We start from the raw sequence: 22165 nt of genomic DNA on the forward strand, positions 1-22165 counted from the left end.
AGAAGAGTGCGAATGAAAACCTTCTACCATCCCGTCGACTGGATGCACCCAATCACATGGCAACGGAGAGTTGGGGTGTGGGTAAAGGGTGGAGTTTACTCGCTTGGAGGGGTGCAATGTACTATGCCTCCAGGACGTAGAAGTGTCAGGTGGTTTGCGCGAATTCATCATGTCCGGGAAACGTTATTTATTTGGGCCCGTGTTAACGTTAAAATTATAGACGAGTGCGAAAGTTGCTGGACTTCAAAGACTGATATCCAGAGGCCGTTTGGCGTCTCTTCATTTACGTTGTTCACTATATTAAAGAAAGGTAAAATTCATGCTGTAGTGAACTAGCTAGGAACACTTAGCAGCCAAAAATATTTGCAGCAAGGAGAACATCCACAAATGACATGTGCTCTATTCAAGTGGTTTTGTCAGAAAAGGTCTGCAGGACTGCCCATAAACGGTGCGCTGCAAAAGACGAAAGCTGACTACACTTCCAAATGGGGAGAAATATCTTTGAGAGAAATATCTTCAACCAACAAATCATGCCATATTTCAGTGTACCTTTCGGCCAATTTTTCAACTGACTGATGTACTGGTTTAATATTCGAAAACTCGACAAAACTGATATTGTCGGCATGATGTACTCGCAAAATTATCCAAAAACTTCCACCGCATACCAAACATATTGATTCAGACTAGTTACAGCTTTCTTAGGCAATCATAAAATACAAGAACGGGAATAAAATTCACCAAAACTGCGGTAACTAATATTTTATAAAATTGAAAATCTCCCGTTTCCTTCTTTAACCCTTGGAGTGCCACGCAACGGTATATCGTCGTTTGCAGAATGCACCAGAAGAGCCAACGACGATATATTGTTGTTTATTATGAAACCTGTTAAAACAATGTTTTTTCCATTCAATTTATATTTTAAATTGTATGTAATATCAGAATGGTTCCTTTTTTACCACATTGCATTATAATTTTAATTGTTAATGGCAATGATCAACATATTTGTAAATTTATATGACCAATGAAACTTTCCGAGTGCCTTTTTTGGTTCTTACAATACAGCTTCTTGGTGTAGTACTTTATAAGCTGCATTGTTTGGTCGCATAAAATCAATAGACTTTCGTCTAATATTCCCTACTTTGTATTTTTATCAGTGGTATTATTTTTTTGCAAGTTCCTATTTCATTTTAACTTATTAGAAACATTTTCTCCACTGCTAAGTGCATCACATTCTTTTTCAGAACGCGAATGATATGTGATCATTACAGGAAGACACAAGGTTTTCATCTCTGCTGTTACTTTGAAAAAGATAATTAGTTGCTGACTATTCCATTTCAATCATGTCTTTGGTATTTAGAACCAAAAGAGAGAAGGGAAGATACTAATGAGTAATTGATACTGTGCTATCACTCACAGCTTGTGTATTGGTCAGCTGGAGCGCCCAGTCGACAGCATGACTCCGATTTCCAACCTCGTTTTCTTGGTATCTAAGGCAGTTGTAATTGAAACATGATGATGGCGAGTGTAAAAGTTGTTGTCTACACAATGAAATTTCCCCACCTAAATAAGGCTCACAGTTTTGCTCAGGTAGCCAGTATCATTCTGCGATGAGTGGGTTTTTAGTCGCATTTTACCTCTTCAAAATTGAAGTAGCTCTTTGGTTTAGTAAATGCGGTCTATGTCGAGAACTGAATTTGCATCTGGTGTTGAGGATGACAGATTAGTTGAATACATAAATTTATTAAGTGATAATGATGATGATTCTGTGCTGAGTGAGGATAGCGCACATTCTCGTCGAAACAAGAGTGAAGATTTCATAATCAGATGAAAGTGTGATATTCTTTGCTAAGAAGAGACCAGCAATAATTGACTACAGTGATGATAGTGACACTTCTGATGAACATGAAAGTGGAAGTGGAAGCAGTGATCGTTCTACAGAATTCGTTGAAGTTCAGGACAATTGCGATTTACCCCAGGCTCCAAATTTTGAATTCTAGGAAACTCCTGAGCCCAAATGTCTACCGCCACCAGGGATATGATCTGATACGAAAAAGCACTTAAAAGCGCGAAATTTCAATAGAATCAGTCTGCTGTCCCTTTAAGGTACTAAACCGAAACAGCACGAAATGGGATGGCACAAAACCTCCTCAAATCTGAAATGGCACTTTAAGGGAAAAACTGCCAATGCCGACTGCAGGGGCAAATCAATCAAATATAATCGGTCCATGCTCAGACTGCTTCTGACCGGTAGACAGATTTTTCTAGGATGGATTGAAATATATGTAGCCTATACAAGAAATTATGAGGGCAAATCCATTTCTCATGCATCGTTATGCATTAACATATGAATAAAAAAGAAAATTATTAACCCAGGGCATAACATTTCAAAGAAAATACCAACCACTTGGTTAAAAATGCAACCAGATCCTATTTCAAACTCACCTTATGGAAAGACAGAATGTCTGGGAAAGAAGAAAGCAATCCTTTGTATATATGCAGAACATCAGACAGTGGCTCCCAGTCTGCCTTCGGTTGCTCTTCAAATAATTTCCCTATGTCATTGTAGGTTTCTCCAGTAACCTTTAGAGCAGAGCTCAATTTAGATGTTGGGACCCCTAAATATTAAAGCAAGAATTACAGTGAGAATGGCATTGCTATTAGATAATTATTAAGTGACTTTACAGGAAAAAATAAATTATACAAAATAAGTACACATTAGAAGGAATGAGTTCTGATATAAAAAATGATAAGATATATAAGTAATTAATTAAACTATGAAACTAAAATAATGAGCAGAATAGGACTGGTAGGAAACAGGGAGGCTTAAGATTATGGCATACAATGACCACTGTGACAACTATTGTAGTATATTATTGAAATTGTCCAAGTAGCCAGGATATAGCGTGCACTGTAATAAGGTTAGGGGTGGAGCAATACATCAGTTGCATGCCAGCCATGGAGCAGGATGGACTTGTGTTATTTCATTTCCAATAACTTCTCCGGATATCCTACATTGGTAATGAGGATAAATACAGTGCAACCTCGATAAAACGACACCCCACGGTGCACCAATAAACACTCGCTATAGCGATTTGTCGCTTTACCGGAGGTGGAGCAAATAATAGCCAATATACCTGTTGCGAACAGTTATACAGGAACAGGAGTGGTGCGGCGACAGATAAATTTCTATCCGATAAACGTCAGTATAAATCCAGACGAAAGGTGATGTTTTTTTCCATCACTAAATTTCCTTACTCAAACAACGACTTACTATTCAAACAATTTATAAGCCCCGCACTGAATAAAAATCACGCAAAGCATTGTTTTGTCAATCATTATGCCAATGCACAACCGATGAAGCCATTTTTCTATGCACCAAATTAGTGCATTTACGTAATCATTCTATTATTTTGGTATTTTCCACTGAAAATTCAAAAATTAACTAATAAAACTGTATCGCGGTTATTTAATGCCTCAAATGTTTCCTTTAGTGTATGTTTATTGTTCCTGTACATTAAGTGGCAGTGAAGTGAAATAACATATTGCATTTGTTTCTGCAGTCGAAAACGGTGGAAGGTTGTATAACGTTCATGCCTTGGAAGACTTTTTCTATCAGATAATGTAATATCTTCATCATCTACGGTAAAAAGTTTGCTAAGCTTGAAAAATGATGTGATTAAAATTGCCGTTGTTAAAAAAAGCTCCTTTTTGAGTGGTACGCTCGCGACGTATTTGAAATAATACACCGAGTTTACCACAGCACTGCAAACGAGAGTCAGTTGTTCTGTGAGTTCTTCCAGCGGCCACCAGGGGATGCTCGGCTACCCACATGATGGAAGAGAGCGCCAGTACGACTCCGACCAGTGACGCGAATAATTCACCCTTGTGAATCCGCAAAGGTGAATAAATACGCCCATCCGGACAATAGGGTAGTTTCCTTCATCAAAGAAAACGAAAGGCATTGATTGCGATTCGTTACCCACCATTACTGTATTCATAATACACAAATTATTTCGTTTTAGAAATACCGGTTTAGACGAATGGCCATGGTCCATTTTTATCCTCATTTGAAAAGGGCCAGATTGGCGCCCATGCGATGCCACTCCACGTGACGTCACAGGGACCTAGTTTCTATAGGAGAAGATAGGAGTTATACATCGTCTGAGGTTACCATTGCATGCATGAGGCGCAGAGCTCAGGGAAACATGTCTTAACAATCACTTATTAAAACTGGCTAAGGTCGCAAAGTTTCCTTCGTTTGATAAGTTATTAATAAACCTTTTTTAAGCCAAGCGCTACCAGCCAGCAGGGTACTCAGCTACCCGCTAGCATCCTGCATCGTATCAGTGCTAAGCCTCGCCTCAAGGTCACCTCGCAGGGCGGGAGGGGGAACCAGAAATACGTCACGCGGAGAGACTTCCCGACATTCATACTTAAGCGTCGCGTTTTCGCGCGCTTGAAAATTTTCACTTTTCATTTAATCGCGAAAAATAGATATCGTCATTTAAAAATCTAAAAGCGTGAAATACCTACTCCAGGAGTAATAATCTTTCGATTTAGGCAATAAAAAAATAATAGGAAACCACCCTATTCACGCTCAGTATCATTGGATCGTACATCCTACATCATCGCTAAGGCGCACTACACACATTTAGAGGCATCATTGCAAGAAATACCTCGTACTGCAAGGATTTTGTCGGGGAGTAGGATGTAAAAAAAGTTCCGTTTCGTCTATGTTATATCACGCGGGGAATACTCCTTAAGATACTTATGATCGGAGTCCTTTCTTCCACGACTTCGGGTTTACACCGCAGGCATCACCAGCAATTATGAGGGGAGACAACGCTTTGGTGCTTTGCATTAGTATAATCAACCTTTCGAACTCTTGAAATTCTCGATTCGCAATCTATCCCTGAAATACTCCGCTTTGGGCTTAGGCGTAGCCCCTTTCTCAGGAGTTCCCGCAGATTGGAGTGGGCAAAACCACCCGAACAAAGCTCCTTATAACTTACATAGTCTGCATTCCTTGGGCGCTTTTGTTTTTTTTAATTGTGAAGAGCGAATAGGAAGATAAATTAATTTCGACACTCTCATATTACTCCTTTATTTTTATTTTCTCGCTTAGACGTATTTGGTGTTTTTTTTTCAATGGTGTCTGCCATCAAATGCTTTCTATTCATGCAACTCATGGACGTGCGGGTATGCTGACGTCAGCTTTCTGCCGCCCGAGGAACAAAAGAAGATCAAGCATGCGCGAATGCTTATGCCACAATATTTTCACCAAAATTAACTACTTATTTATCAAACGACAGTTTGCCACATAAATTTGAGACTGAGCACTTCATTAACTTCATTTCTAACAGATCGCTAGCAATTACAAAGATTAAGGAGTCTTGATAAAAGTTCTTCCGGCGGTGAAACCCTCGCTATGGCGAGAGCCAACATCGAAAGGGCCTCGTAAAAACGAATTTTTTATCACACTTACTATAGGGTCAATTGATGGTGCATTGGATATCTCTCGTAATAGCGGGGGTGTCGCTATAGCCCGTACTCGCTTTAACGAGATTCCACTGTAGATAACTCGTTGTTTGTATGTGCGTCTTGTTCCCCAGGTTTAGCGTGGAATAGTTTTACGATGGATTCACAGCTGATGAAGAGTTTTGACATTCACGGAGATGAGGCTTCAGTCAGCCCACTGTGGAAATGATGGATTGGAAATTTTCTGCTTTTTTGCACAGTTTAAGGGCATTACAGTTTTGTCTAGCAAAAAGGACATGTTGTCATACAACGCTGGTGAAGAGGTTCAAGAAATTTGGGGAACATTACCAGAGTCTGCAACAGGGCAGAATACCCACTCAAGTGACACCGGTGATGTATTTAAGGATTGTGTGGATGCATTGACGGTGTATTTCATGCCAAAACGAAGTTATACGTAAGAATGATTTGTGTTTTGGTGGATATGGACTACGGCAGGTGAAAGATCACTTCAGTTTCTTACCCGGTTGAAGGCTAAGGTGGTGAGCTGTGATTATGAAAAGCCAGATAAAGAAATAGTAGACATGTTGATCGAACACACTACGCCTCATGAATTATGCCATGAGCTGCTTCAAGTGGGGGATGTACTGTCTTATGACCGGGCCTGTGAATTAGCTCTATTGCTGGAACTTTGTCACCTAAAAGCACGTGAAATGGAAGGACAAAATATTTATGATGGTTTTGTGAACAAACTGTCTATAGGGGAAAAAAAGGCAGTCAGAAATGATGCATGTTTTCTTAGTGGTTTTCAGGGACATTATGCCCGCTTGTGGGAAACAGTGCTCCAGATATGGGCGGGTTGGTCCATTTTGCTGTCGAGTGCAAAGAAGATGGAGCAACAAGTAGCAGCAGCGGCATCAGGAGACAGAGCGAAGAACAATGTGCCATGGGTGACAGCACCAGCAGTATTCAAGGCAACAGTGGTGGAGGCAAACTGCATCGCAGGGGAGGAAAGCATGCATTGATTTAAAAGAATTTCTGTAAGACCCTGAAACCTGTCTGACACCTGGAGGACAAAAGGGGAAGCAGCTACAGAGAGAGTGGCTGCTCAGAATACAGTCATATGTATGCAGTGAACACCAGCAGTAACGATGGCGATGTTCTTGTGCTATGGATGGTGTCCTGGCGCTGTGGGCCGAAATGAGGTCTATGATTGACAGCATATGTCTCAAAACATAATTGACATTAAAAAGGAAAGGAATTATAGGATGGTGGACCGGAGAACGAAAGAAACTATACCCCTATGGATCAAACAAACCATTCGAGTCATTGGGTAGGTTTGACACGGAGCTTCGCATTGCGGGTAAGGCAATGATTGCAACATTTTACTTGATGAATTGTAGGGGGGTCTTGCTGTTGGGCATTAAAACATTGCAAGAACTGGGCATTCTTTGAAAAGGAGATCCACTACTACACACGATAAATAATAAGGATGCACCAAAGTGGAAAGCAAGTCCGCTGAAGGACAAAATTAAAGCTTATTTCCCTAGCATTTTTAAGGAGCCGTAAAAATTAAAGAGTTTTAAACTTAAACTGACTGTGAAACCTGCAGTGAAACCAGTCATGCAAAACCTTAGAAGAGTGCCTATACATGTTCAGCAATTGTTGAAGAGCAAAGTGAGAGAGATAAAGGACAGGTATAATCAAGAGTATCGACAAGCCGTCGAAGCGGGTGTCTCCCATACTGTATGGGACCCAAGTGCTATGGAAACTCAGGGTGTGTTTGGATGCAAGGCTAGTGAATGATGCTATTGAGCACGAGGTTTATCCAATACAGAGCATCGACCAGTTGTTAGACAAACTGCATGGTGCCACTGTGTTTTCGGTGTTAGATATGAATGATATGTTTAACTAAATAGAACTTGAAAAATAGTAATAATAACAATAATTGTTATTGTTCCTGGAAATCACATGTACTGATGACATTGGAAGTCGTAAAAAAAATTTACAATTTTTACCGGTTAAAGGAAAAGTTACCATTTTTTATGGCTGATGGACAAAGATTACTCGGAGCCCAACATAAAATCCTTCAGGCTATAGTAGTTGTTTCCCAGTAAATATTTCTTCAGAGCATTCTTAAATGGTACAGGTGGAAGACATTTGATATTATACGGTAATTTTGATAGGGAGAATAAGGGTCCTTTTTGGCAGAAAGTGCTGGGGTAGTCTGTGAGGTGAACGTCATTGGTGGTTCTGGTTGCGTGAGTATGAAGAGAACTATTTTTTTGGAAAGTAGTCACGGTTATTTTTAACAAAGGAGGCACAGTTAAGTATGTACAGTGATGGAAATGTTAGAATTTTCAGATCATTATAAGGAGGTAAGCCAGGTGATCGCATGGAAACTCTGGCCATGGCTGAATTGTGCTCCAGAGTGCTTCCATAGAGAGATTGAGTGAGCGATTTCTCCCTGTGAGGGAGTAATTACCGCATATGTCTGAATATAGTCCCCCCTTTTTTTCCAAAAATGCTGATGGTAAAAGTAAAGGGGGGGACTATATTCAAATGCATTTTTATAACTTTTCCCGTAACTGATGCTTCAAAATTAGGCAGGGGGACTATATTCAGAGGGGGACTATATTCGGAGAAATGCAGAGATGATTTTCTGGCATGGGGTGGAAACAAGAGAACGCGATGGACAACTTTATAAACTCATTTAAGTTTTGGAGAAGAGCGCACTTACTCTGAACTGGCGTAAGTGTATTATATCCAAACCTAAGGTTGAATTCAGGGAGCATTTGTTTTTGAAGGATGGGGTTCAATCACTGGACAGCCATGTTGAAGCTGTCGTAAAATGTCGACATAGTCGAAGCTGTCCTACTTCAAAAATAGAACTAGCAAGTCTGTTAGGATTGATTGGGTACTGAGGAAAGTTCATTCCTAACTACTCGTCGATCACCCATCCAATGATGATATGCAGAAAGGTGAGACTAATTTTGTTTGGAACAGAGAATAGTATAAGTTCATATCACATGAATGCTCTGAAAAAATGCATCCAACGGAGCCCTCTAGTAAGCAGTGCCTTATCAGCAACAACGTCAGCTTAAAACAGGAGGAAAATAACCTAAGTTAGTTTCTTTAGGTCCATGAAAAATTTTTCTTCTTTGAAATTGAACTGAACAAGTCTGATTGGTACCACATAAAAATTCAATGTGAGGTCACCAAAAATCATGGGGCAAAGAAAAGCATTGAGTCTTCATGTTTATGAAGCTTCTCCAAGCAACAACACTCTTACATTCTGTCTATGTTAGGAGGGAAAATACATCCTAAATACTTGCTCAGCCATACCAAACATGGAGATTTGGTGAACAAAATCCAAAAATCTATCAGAGGTCAACTCAAGAGGGCTTATCAACCAATCATGTGAACAACAAACACCACTGAGGTAACCAGAATGTCTACTTTGAAAAGCGTATTACAATGATAACTAAGTATTTCTTTGGGCACTGAACTTGATATCAGCCCTATTAATGCTAGAATATTGAAAATAGAAGTCACGGGGAAAAGAATATTGACGTAAATTTATTCTGTCTTCAAGATATGAGTCATCACTACCAATTGCAGATAGAAAGCCAGCCAGCACAGGCCACAAAACCTCTTCTTTGCATGCACATGCCCATTAGATGTAGCACATGGCATGCCTCCTTTCAAAAGGAGGCCCTCAGTATGCGCTGCGGAGGTATAAAGGAGGTTCTGCCACATGTAGACAGAGGTGGTCTCTAAGGATCATAGGTGCTACCATCAGCCAACCAAAGCGTTTTATCAGGCGCTGGCTGAACTTCCAACTCATACTCGACTGGTCGAAATCCCTCCACCATGCAGTAAAAATGCCTATTTGCATTTTATTTCCTTTTCCTCTCAAAACATCATTCCAAAATTTCTCAGCAAAATAGCAAACAAGAAAATAATAATGATATGTAACACTGAGAATTGATTGCATGCCATCCACTTTGCATGCTTCTACGCTGCCAACCACACTTACAACTGATTTGATGAGAAGTGAGATGTTTAACGCATGACTTTTCATGACAGACATTTCGACTTAGAACTCGCATTAACACTGAATGAGCTTGAGAATTCAATGCAAGATTTAAGTTGTATACTTATGTATTTTTCCATGCACATGAGTAAGCCATTTGTACAAAGTGCACTTTCATTTGAAATGACAGAGAAAGCAGATAATAATGAGGTGGAGAAGGTATTATCTAAGTCAAAAGTAGGAAATCAAGCTTGTTTTTCATGTGATGATGATCATATTGCCACAAGGAAGGTCTTTGTTTAGAATTAGAGGTGAAATTCTGAGACAGGAGTACATCATCATGTTTACAATCAGCTAAGTTAGCAAAAATAGAGAATAGACCAGAGGGGAAAATGCACGCCACTATTTCACAATTCATTGTTTTACATACCTGCTGCATCATCGGCTCTGAGAGCATTAGACATTGTTAAAAACGACTGCCCCACTCTTTGAAATTCACTCTTGTAATGTCTTTGGTGCTTCTTAGCCTGGTCGACGGAGGTGGCCATTAAGTTTTTCACCGCCAAATCCATTTCATGTATATACCTCTGAAATCCATCTGCCCTATGCTCTCTGTAATTAAAAGCAAAAGAGCAAAGGAAACTTAAATCATACATTCACCATGAACAACATGTGTACAAATTGTTTGACGACCAATTGATGCCACCAGGGTAAAAATACACTGTAAGCTTGAGTAAACCTGTCACTCTCAAGAGCTAAGAAATCACTTCATTTTCTCACTGTACCCAAAGGATAAGGATGAAGCCCTGCAATTCCTAAATTGATCCTAATTTCCAGTTTTTCTATGGTTTCTGAGGTCTATTATAGTGTGTAATTCTATAGTTACCAAATTTGATTTTACATATCTATTATTTTTGCTTCACTGAAGTCTAAAAGTGCCATATAAACGCATGTAAGAGACGCACCCCTATTTTGAGCATCGGAGCTAAAGAAAAACAAATTTGCTGCTTTTTTTTATCCTCTCACGTGGTGTTGCAGACATATGCCTGGACTTTCAAAAGTAATCAATATTTCCACTTTCAATGCTAATAATTTACGTGGCATTTTTCAGCGAAATTTACATGATATGTATGGTGCTCAGAGATAAGTAGGTATTCACTTGTAGTCTTAACGTTATGATGCTTACTACGGATGGTCGGATCTGATGCCTCTTATCCAAATATCCACAGATAATACCCTTCACTGGATACTTAGGATCCAAATTCGCTGAATAAATTGAATCTGTATTAGAAATTTTAAATCAATGTTTTTGTGAATGCAGCATCCCATAAGAGGGAATAGAAAGAGTTCCGATCCCCTTTGAATATGCTTTTGTACTGCCATGCTTGCCCTACTCATGAACAATTTTGTTAAATGCTCTTGTATGAGTATTGCATCAGAATTTCAGCCGTGGAAAATTTTAAGGCAAAATACTGTGACGGAACACGACATCACATATAGGGTAGGAAGGAGATCGAGCAAAGGAATGATCACGCCAGAGAAATCATTCTTTAACATATTACACATATATTTTCACCTTCCAAAAAAAACACACAAAAATACCCTGATGATAATGATTACAATGAAACAATATATTTTTACCCTCCAAAAACACACAAAAAATACCCTGATGATGATGATTACAATGAAACAATATATTTGACTTTCCAAAAACACACAAAAATACCCTGATGAGAATGATACTACTTTTCTTTAACGAACAGTACTTGAAAATTAAAACTAATTGAATCTTGAATGACAGTGAGAGATTATTGCAAATGAGTTCTTCTTCATAACACGAAGAAAATATGAGAGCATTTATCGCGCACTTGGGGAACACTTTCACGTAGGATTGGAAAGTTTCACTTTGGGAAAAAAAAGGACTGGGGCGTGGTGTGCTTACGCTTCCGTTTTTCCGGTGAGGATAACTTGTAGAGGAACTCTGCAAGAACAAACATCTACTTGCGTTTGTTCATTCGTGGCAAGTCCTCTTTTCTTCTGCTCAAACCGGCGTCGACGTCATCCACTGCCAAAATGGCCCTTTCCCACTTTCCTTCCTATTGTAGGTGTTCTCTCCTCTGCGTCCGCGACCAACTGGGCATGAATCACCCTGCATTGCTCATTCACAACTCACTGTCTCACTTTTTCTCCCTCTCGTCACCTGGGGACGTTTCCCTATATATCCGTCGTCACCTACCCATAATCCCAACCACTTGACGTCGTCTGCACTCGGCACTGGCAGAGCCGACGTAGTGGCCACTATTTGAACTAAGCGAACAACATACACTAAATTTTTTAATACAATGATGAATGAATCAAATATTGCTACAGAACATATTCTTTTATTTTATTTTATTTCTTTTTTTTTTATCCCCTGCTCGAGTCATCACAATACGAATGGTGCATAGTATGAATCTTCCCGAGAGATTGAACAACAATCGGGAGAATCTCAGCGTTGCAAGATAATAACCACAGCATAGATTTCACAAAACCACCCTCGGACCTCCATCAGCCCATGTCTCTAAGGTTTTTTTCCTTTCTGAGACCACACAGACCATAAATTATTATCTTTGAAGGAAAAGATCATGTTAGATGGGAAAAATGGAAACATGTTTTATCCCTACCCCATCTACCAACTGACCATTTTTGGTCTACCAGCTTCATTTCTTCCAATTTCTTAGGAGGCCAAATGCTAGGTGAGTCACCTACTGAGCACGAAGATATTTTGATAGCTTTCAGCAATTGCATGACACACACGAGGTTCAAAAAAGAATGAGACCTAATGCATCCCATATCAGACAGCATTTAAGTTTTTTCAGCGCTAATTGAATGACACAAAGCTTTCTAGTGACAACAAGGCTACTAATGTTCAACATAGTACAAACAGCAAAATTTCGGAAGATACAAGCTTAGCATAAATGCATTCAAACAAGACGAGACGGACTGAAAACTTCAGGCAATGCGAACTGCATACATCACACAGCTCGCCCACCTTTGCTTTGAAGGCAAAGACGTCACATGCAAGATCGTATGTGTTCGTCCCTTGCTCCCTCGCTCGTAGCCTCGTTGCTTGAAAGATGGAGGGAGTGCACTCCTTCCCATCCACCTCTCCTTTTGCACTCTTCACTTACAAGCCTTTCCGATTTCTTCTATCTGCCATTTAGTCCAACAATGTACACACTCGTTTGAATTTTTAACTGCAGGTTTTAACACCAATAAAATTTTCAATTGCAATTATCCTCACAATAGCGTCGGAAGATGATTTTTGAAAAATCAGGCCCTTAGCACCTTGAATATTACTCGGCAAGATAGATGTTGACTATTAACCAGGTATTGACCTTCAAAACTACATGTTTCTCTACGTCTCATACACGTATAAATGTCGCGGGATACCCACTTGTAGCAGTAAATTCATCGTGCCCTCTGGAGCGAAAAACCCTGTGCGATCTTTTCCATGTTCACCTCTGAGGTACTGACACAATGGCGAGATGATTACAAATAAGAAACACAAACAGGAGAATTGTAAAAGTACCTCACTAAAGGAGAAACTCCCCTTTCTCCCATTTGTTTCTGACCGAGGGTTTTAGACGACTGACTCATGCTGAAAACGAAGGCCACTCAGTTCCTCTCCTCAGTTCCAAAAGAATGATCACACATTAATTTTATAACAACACATGCTTTACACCATTTTTAAACCTTAGCACTTTCTGGATACCCACACACATCCCTAAGGTTTCATAAACCTGTTCCAAATATCAAGCAATGGCTCATGAAAATCAGGGCAGGGACCAAGTTCCCAATCCTCAATGCAAACACCTATTTCTACCTGGCAGTGCTAGCTTTAGGAAAAAAATTATAATACAAAATAATAAAAGGACTTACGTTGGCACTGGGTCCAGTGGTTTTTCTGGAGCTTTTAAGGCAAGGAAGTAGTTTGCTCCAACTATTTCATCTTTCTCTGCTTTTCTCTTACCAGCTTTCCACATTTTTTCATCTGTGCATGTGATGAAGTGCTGCCAAACCCAACAATGTGACAAAACTGGGTGTTTACAGACATAATCAACAAATGCTTGAAGTTGTATTCTACGATGTTCGATAAACATTTCTTCATACCGCCCTGAAAATAAGAAAAGCAAAGAAACCAAAACATAAAAAACTATGATATGATTAGAGATACAGGTAATTAGCACTTTCATTTTTATTTTATAGCAAATTCAATTTCAGTTAATAGCATTTTTTAGCATCTATTTATTTTCTTTATTTTCACTATGTATTGTTAGTCGATGATGTGCAAGTGTGATAAAATACATGCATATGAAAAAATACTGAATACATAGTTCAAATCATGGGGACTGCATAGAGGAGGCCCAATTCCTTCCTCAGGAAGGTTGATTTCAGTGGCCACTTCAGTCGCATTTTCATCAGCTTTCAAAAATGTCTGCGGTGTGCTGATGAGTGCAATGCGATCCACTATTTTCCAATATTTTGCAGTATAATGTTTGTAATTGCGAGGAATAGCATTGAAGAGTTTGATAAATCATATCATCATGAATGTGAATTTCAGTAGACAGCCCTAATTAAACCTAATTTCCCAGTGAAATTTGGATCAATATGCCGGACAGCGACACGAGTGGTGACTTGAGTAAACTCACGTAAATGCACGGTGGGTGCAAACACATTTAGAGGCCAACTTGAGGATCCTCTTTTGTAATATTTGTGGTTCAAATAATTACTAGGTAGGACAATAAGAATTGATGATGTGAGGTTGCCAGCTCCCTGCATTGCCACAGTCTTATTTGTGCTGGATTTTCTCCTTGTGGAGGTGGCAATGCCTCGGGGATTTGAATTGGTGTGTGTATGTGGGAAGCTCAGGTGTGCAAAGACGCAGGAGTGGCTCAAAAGGAAGCAAAGAGATCTATTAATTTCATTGTTTACTATTAATCTGAAATTCTAAGCATCGATATTTTGACTTTTTCCTAAAAATAAGACAAATGTTAGCCCTTTATTAGATTACAATCACGAAGGATAATACATACATTAGCATCATAAAATGACCTTTATCCAGATCACAACCTAAAAAAAGTGTGAGAGCTCATTGCTGGTGGCTGTGGTTGTTTAAATACCAATATATAATAAATGAATGTGCCCCCATGATCTGCTCAGTAAACGGTACTTAAATTAGCATGACAAGACCGAATTGTTCGTAGAAACGAATCCCATTTGTTCTTGGTGACCGAGCCCGATGTTAGTAATTTCTAAAAACTTTGTATTTTTGATACGTCATATTATAAAATAGCACCATGTATTCACCCTAGGCTCTTCGCCAGGACCATAATTTTACTACGTAATATCCAAAATTTCATAATATCCTGCTTCGTATAATCAAGAGTTTACTGTATTATACTTGGGTCATTACAGTTGCAGAATTGTGCATCCTTATTCCACTACTACACTAAGTGCGTAAAGGTATCTTCGTCAAAGAACAGCTCAAAAATTGTGGTTGAGGATGCTTCATGAAACAGTGAGTTGGTAATCAGGATTACGAGAAATCCTTTCCTGCACTGCGATCTCTTTGTCATCCAAAACAGGTTCTTGCTCCCTTTTTTTGAGACCTTTTGGGTGCTTTACGGCTCAGCCCAACTTCACTACACTTTTGAACATTCCCAGATATTTCTTGAGACATCAACTCAGCTGACTGTCCCCCTTTTCAAACAACAACTTCAAATTCGAGCACAATCGGCATCCACTCAAATTATTCATCTTTCCTCAGTCAGAAGGAAGGTAGTCATCCTCTCTTTGCAGCAGCACATCCTACGTTGTAAGCAGTATCTGTAAGTTATTACGGTTTTGCAAGCAGATGGAAGTGTGCAAAGTGTCTGAGTATGATTGAGATACGTAAGACCAAAATAATGTAAAGGATTAGGCTGCTTCTTGTCATAGTGACGCCAGTCACGTGGTCATCTCGCACCGCCAGCCATCTTTGAATTTTCCCATTAACAAGCACCCTCTCATACCCCTTCCTAATTGAGAACGTGGCTACTCTTCCTTTTCATCTTCCTATATAGGGTTCAGGTTTAACCCATTTACGGCCAAGTTGCGAAAACTCAACATTATTAAAAAAGGAAAAAAAATTGTTTCAATTGAATTTTATGCAAGAAGAATTCACTTTTTTCCGTAAAAGTAGTTTTAAACTGACTTTTAGTGAGATAACAATGACATCTCATAAGTATTTTGATACTTAAAAAAATACTCAAAATGCGTCATAGGGTGGTTTCCTATTATTTTTTTATTGCCTAAATTGAAAGCTTATTACTCCTGGAGTACGTATTTCATGCTTTTAGATTTTTAAATGACGATATCAATTTTTCGTGATTAAATGAAAAGTGAAAATTTTCAAGCGTGCGAAAACGCGACGGGTAAGTATGAATGCCGGGAAATCTCTGCGTGACGTCGTTCTGGTTCCCGCTGCCGCAACTAAGGTGACCTTGGGGCGAGGCTCTGAGTGCTGATACGACGCAGGATGCTAGCAGGTAGCTGAGTACTATGCTAGCTGGTAGCGCTTGGCTTAAATAAGGATTATTAATACCTTATCAAACGAGGAAAACTTTCCGACCTTAGCCAGTTTTAATAGGTGATTATTAAGACATGTTTCCCTGAGCTCTGTGCCTCACGCATGCATTGGTAATCTCAGACGATGTAAAACTCCTATCTATTCATATAGAAACTAGGTCTCTGTGACATCACGTGGAGTGGCATCGCATGGACGCCAATCTGGCCTTATTCAAATGAGGATAAAATTGACCTTTGCCATTCCTCTAAACCAGTATTTCTAAAACCAAATCATTTTGAACGTAGGTTTTCACAGCGAGGGGCATCGTTGCTAATGGCTTCCGGGTGCAGCTGCGTGTTGCGCATTGCCTTGCAAGCTTTCGCGACCGTTACAGGGCGCATCATCAGGCGATGATTGAAATTACGGAATTGGTTGTCAATTAATATAGGTACTCGTCCAACCTCCCCCATCCACCGGAGTAGTGAGGGAGGAGGGCGGCGCTGACGTCAGCAGAACTCTCAGCCCTGGCCTTGAGCGGCCTCTTCTTCGTGTCTAGTGAATAACCTTGTTGGTTACATATTCGCCGTTTCTTCTTTCGGAAAATTGTTTTCCAAGCCTGGCTGAGTTTGACGCCGTCTACTCAGTTGAAATTCTGGGGGCATTTCTCAATCCCAATAGCCTCCCGAATTAATCGTCGATGATAAAATTTCTCTTTAGCTAAATCCTGCGTCTCGTCGATTAAAATTCGATGCCCATCTTCCGAGTATGCATGCTCCGCTAAAGCTGACTTCTTCGTGTCACGATATAATATCGCCCGTAAATGTTCCTTAATGCGGGAAGTCACGGAGCACCCTGTCTGCCCAACGTAGGATTTCCCGCATGAGCACGGGATTCTATAAACGCCTTCCACGTTGAGGGGATGGAGTCAGTCCTTAGCGGAAGGAAACAAGTCGCTCATCTTCTTTAGAGCTCTGTGCTGCATCACAATGCCTGCTTTCCCCAGCACGCGAGAAATTCTCTCAGATGTTCCCGCGACGTATGGGATGGTGGCATAGGCCACTGGCTTCTTTTCCTCCCTTCTCTCCGTGCAGTCTTGTGGTGGGCGTTTCTTTGGAAGTCTTGCGTGGCGATTGATGAAGGCTTGCGAATATCCATTCTGTCTGAAGGTATCTTTGATGCGCTCCTCTTCTTTCTTCAGAGTGCACTGGTCAGAAACCACTCTGGCCCTATGAAGGAGTGTTTTCATGACCGATGCTTTCTGTTGCGGATGATGGTGGGAGTGCGCGTGGAGGTAACGGTCCGTGTGTGTTGCTTTTCTGTAGACAGCGTGTCTCAGGGATCCGTTCATGCTTCTCTGCACCAGGACGTCTAAGAGTGGTTTCTGACCAGTGCACTCTGAAGAAAGAAGAGGAGCGCATCAAAGATATATGCATAATGCTGATGACTCCATGAGAACAACATTAAGAAGAATGTATGTATACTTACAATTGCTCGCAAGATTGGCTTTTCCTTTAATGACTCTGTTGCATGACGAAATTTTTGTTTTACATTTTTATAATACCATTAAAATAATTGTCAATTCATTATTAAATTTAAGGTTTCCAATAAATGCAATAAAACACAATTAATAATATAACCTTCAATATGCACGTGATATAAAAACCAAAAGAATTGCAGTTCTTGTCATGCACCCAAGTTTGACGTAATTGTGGACGATAGTTACGTTAGGATTTAGGCGCCGTATTGAAACAGAATGACCAGCAAAGTGTTCAGCATTTTTTATTTTTACTGCCGTTTGTATTAAAAATAGGAGGAAAATGCATATTCAGCAATGCAGAATTTAATATTCGAGTAAGGTAATCAGGAATAAAATTAGGCATTCGTATTCGCGATTCGAATTTGAGAAAAATGCCATTCGACCCATCTCTAGTAATTACGCTTTCTGCAAAAACTGGCAGTGTAAGCACCTAGGCAGTACCATAGAGTGCAACCAAAATGTTTTGGATCATAACATCCCAAATTGAAGGCCCGCATCAAATAACTATACTTCATATGAAATGTACGTGTTATAACAATCATAATTACATAACAACATCTTCGTATCATGAGTACATATGTCATTAGTAAAGAAAATGGAAATGGTTGCACTAAAAATTCCGTTCTGCAAATTCAAGGGCCCTTTCATTTTAATTTTTAAACAAAATTATGCTAATTAGTAGACTCATCACAAATCAAGAACCAGATACACTTTGAGTAAGAAAGTGAATGAAGCTCGACATACCCGAGATCTGTTTGTCAGGTAGAGGAGGAATAGGAATAGGAGAAAATTTATCCTCCAGTCTCTCATGTAGCCAATCAAAATGCTTGTATCTTCTGGAGACTTGTATGTTATTAAACTGAAAAGAAGGCAACCATTTTGAGATTGTATGGCTACTTTAAGTTTCAATTCAAGCAAAAATACAAGATGGATACTCACACTTGGAGTTATCTGATAGGCAATAAAACTTTTCAGCCCTTTTAATTTAGATTCCTTTTTTGGGGATGATACTATACATGAATAAGGGTCCGAAATAGGATTCCAAACAGCTCCATGCTCAGTTTCCTGAAATTCAAATTCATTCATGGATCTGAGAACAAATACACACCATACATTTAACCCTCAATTGGTACATAAGTGATCGGAGCCAAACCAAGTATGTATCCACTTTTTTTAAGCACCAGTTCTTGCCACTTCCATTTGCACATCGGACAAGGCATGGCACCAAATAACATGCAATATGCATTGGTTGTTGTAAAACCTTGCTATTTCAAACCTGCTTAATTCATAATATCTCCAAATTCGGAGCTGCGAGCAGTCTCCAGCAAACGATATGTGGAACTACGTGCTGGATAGTACAAACATGTTATGATTAGCAATGATTATCATAATTATTACCTCATGTTTCTAAATAGCTTTACTATTAATTAATACATTGACAGCCCTAATCTTAAATAATAAAAACTTTTTCCTTCTTTTCGGAAAAAGTCTCCGATTCATGATTCCAACTATGCAATTGTCAACCCACCACGTTTAAAACCTTTTTGCATTTATACCCAGGACCAATACAATGCTGGCTACACATTAAGCTCTACTAGGCTCTATGGTTGCCGCAGAAGTTATATTGCCGCTATCCCAGAGTGGGGTGGATAGTACTCAAAGTGATTTTAATTTGCCATAACTTTTATTGTTTTTCATTCTCGCCATGGAAATCTGGATTTAGGTTGACCCATTTTTGCCTGAATTATTTTTTTTGCCACAAATTTCATTTTGTATGCATTTTTTTAAGTTTAATTTATCCAATAATTCATATTTACAATAAGTTTCCCCCCTTCGAAGTACAGTAATACTAAGTTACAATTTTGGAACGCTAGGAATGAATGGGAGCATATAGAGAAATCCCTTTTCTACTGAACATTTGTCACATTTTTAAATGAGAATACTAAGGATGGTGGGATCGCATACCTCGGATCCAAATATCCACGGATATTGCCTTCACCGGATACTTTGGATCCAAATTCACTGAAGGCATCGGATCTGGACCCAAAACTTTAAATTTATACTTCAGTGAATGCAGCATCCCATATGAGGGAGTGGAGTGAAGTCCTGATCCTACCTTCACTTGCCCCATTGCACTTGTCCTACTCATGAACCATTTTGTTTAAAAGCTCTTGTACGGGTTATGCAACAGTGTCAGCCGTGGAGATTTTTATAGTAAAATACGATAGGCACATAGTGTGACTCAGAGAGATTGAACAACAACACAAAAGTGTCTTGATCAATTCAATGATATACCCATAACAATATCGTTCGTTGCAAAGAAACATTTTTACTGACAAAAAGAAAACCATGTGCGTGCACTGTGACCTCAAACTATTGCGAGGAAGTGCAAAATCCACCTCACCACAACTGAAGCATTCGCGGGTGAACACGCAAGTCAGTACGTGATGAGAAAGTGACAAAATTTGGGGGAAATTTATGTGAATAATACTAAAATTCAGTCAAAAGTAAAAGTCAGTCAATGGTTTATCCATAGATTGAAACCTGTTTTCATTTCCAAATGCAAGAGTAACAGTTTAGATCCTGAGCGTGTAAAGATTTTGCCTCCTTGGGGCTTGGGTTATGCTGCGCAAAATAAAAAACTGTAACTATATTAATGTGAAAGTACAAAGTTCTTCTTTCTTAATTTAATAAAAAACTGTGTAAAATCAAGAAAAGACGTAAAATCAAAGTTTTGCCATTGCAATTCCCTAAGCTTTCCAGCCGGACGTGAGTGTCACTGCATAAAAACCAGACTTGATATAAAATCAAAGTGCATAAAATCGAAGTTTTACTGTATGTATACATTTATCATTGACCTGTTAATGCAAAAAAGAACACGAATTCCTTTCAGATCTTTCATTTTGCAAGAGTATCAGGTGCAGAAAGGATACTCCAGAAAGGATACTGGGAAATTGACTGTACATCTCCAATGGGATATTACTGAGTAAACCATGCCATAGCATAATTTTTGATAGATTGATACTGGCAATAAACTGCAACATGGATACCAGGTGGTAAACTATGTTAATTTTCTTTACATGCATAAGTAATATATTCATCCCACTTAAGAACATATACCTAACCCCAGAATGGGAACTTGAGAATCATTTCTGCACATGAATTCCTTTCCCATGAATAACAGTTTTCACTGACACAAGGAATTCTTGACAAGTTCTATCACATGGTAATTGAACATTTGTCTATATCATAAGTGTGTACCAACTAGCAAGGTGTAAAATGTAATATCTGTTTTATTTACCCTAGTATACTACGTTACTTTGCAAAACTTCTTTTTCTAAAACTTTCATTTGTACATCTTGTTGTCTAATATGCTAGCCACAGAATATTTTAACATGCAATGTGTCTCTCTAAAAATTAACGTTAATATTATTATAATTATTATCTTACTTCCTTACTGAAACATCATTTTTACTGGCACCATTTTCATTTCAATTGCACAAGCATCTTGAAGGGGCATTTGCTCAAAGGAAGTCTATTTTGCAAGAAAGCTTTTGTATGCTAGCAAAGGCTTTGAAAGTGGAGGAGCAAAGTAAAGGGAGCAAGAGGTCAGGACAGGGGGGAGGAGAAGAGGAGGTGAGAAGGTGGACGAGTTTAATGCAGGCAGTCACGTGAGAGTTGAATTGAACCAAGTTGGCCCAGGTGGCACACCTTCATTATCAGTCAAATATACAACCTTCCTCATCTACCTGAGCATGTCACACTGATGTTTGAATTGTTTACTTTAAAAAACTAAAATCTGTTAGGAAAAAATTCTTCTTCCAAATTTGAGGATTACACAGTGAAAGTGGACATTATTTCATATGCACATATGTAATTATTTCCAAAAGCAATAAATACTCTAAATAGGAATTACATTTGGAAACCTTAACCCTTTCCTGCCGGCGCCTACTATTGGAAAACGTTTTCCGTCCAATGAGTAGCATGAGAATATTTTAAAACTCTCTGTACGAAGCTATTTTTTGGGGTCGAGTTACCCTGGTATTTTTATCCCTCATATTTGGGATTCAACTCACCGGGGCACCCGTCCCTTACCCCAGCCACTGGACTTCACCCTCTAGCCCTATCACAGCACGAATCCACCGTCAACTTATTGCGTTACCAGTGTTTTTTTCAACCAAACAGTATTTGATTTTCAATAATTTACTCTTCTAAAATAATTACAGTAAAACCTCTATGTAGTGAACCTCTTTACATTGTAAACCTCCATACTTCATACCAAACCTATCTTTCTATCACCCCTGTCTGATTTACATGTAAATTTATAGGCAAACCTCTTTGTAGAGAACCTCTCTATCTCGTAAAACCTCCACTTATAATACCGAGGAAACACCCCCAAGACAGCCTAACTACCTCCGAAAATCATACCGAGACAACTAGAGATCATTAATGCAGCCGCAATTACATACATGTAATGACATTTTCAGCAATAAATGTTTCACGCTTATTTTTTTTCTTATACACCTTT

The 22165-nt window shown here is 39.2% G+C and overlaps 1 protein-coding gene across 1 annotated transcript in view; it reads right to left on the reverse strand.

Annotated features, from left to right (window-relative positions):
• LOC124170965 (sorting nexin lst-4) overlaps positions 1-22165 on the reverse strand; it is an 89216-nt gene that overhangs the window by 12676 nt on the left and 54375 nt on the right. The window contains exons 6-10 of the mRNA XM_046550052.1: positions 18577-18702; positions 18382-18496; positions 13433-13667; positions 9942-10123; positions 2443-2615 (exon numbers count right to left, since the gene is read on the reverse strand). Coding sequence (XP_046406008.1) covers positions 2443-2615; positions 9942-10123; positions 13433-13667; positions 18382-18496; positions 18577-18702 — 831 coding nt within the window. The remainder of the gene's footprint in view (positions 1-2442; positions 2616-9941; positions 10124-13432; positions 13668-18381; positions 18497-18576; positions 18703-22165) is intronic.

This window comes from Ischnura elegans, chromosome X (genome assembly GCF_921293095.1).
Source record: "Ischnura elegans chromosome X, ioIscEleg1.1, whole genome shotgun sequence".
Taxonomy (NCBI): Eukaryota; Metazoa; Arthropoda; class Insecta; order Odonata; family Coenagrionidae; genus Ischnura; species Ischnura elegans.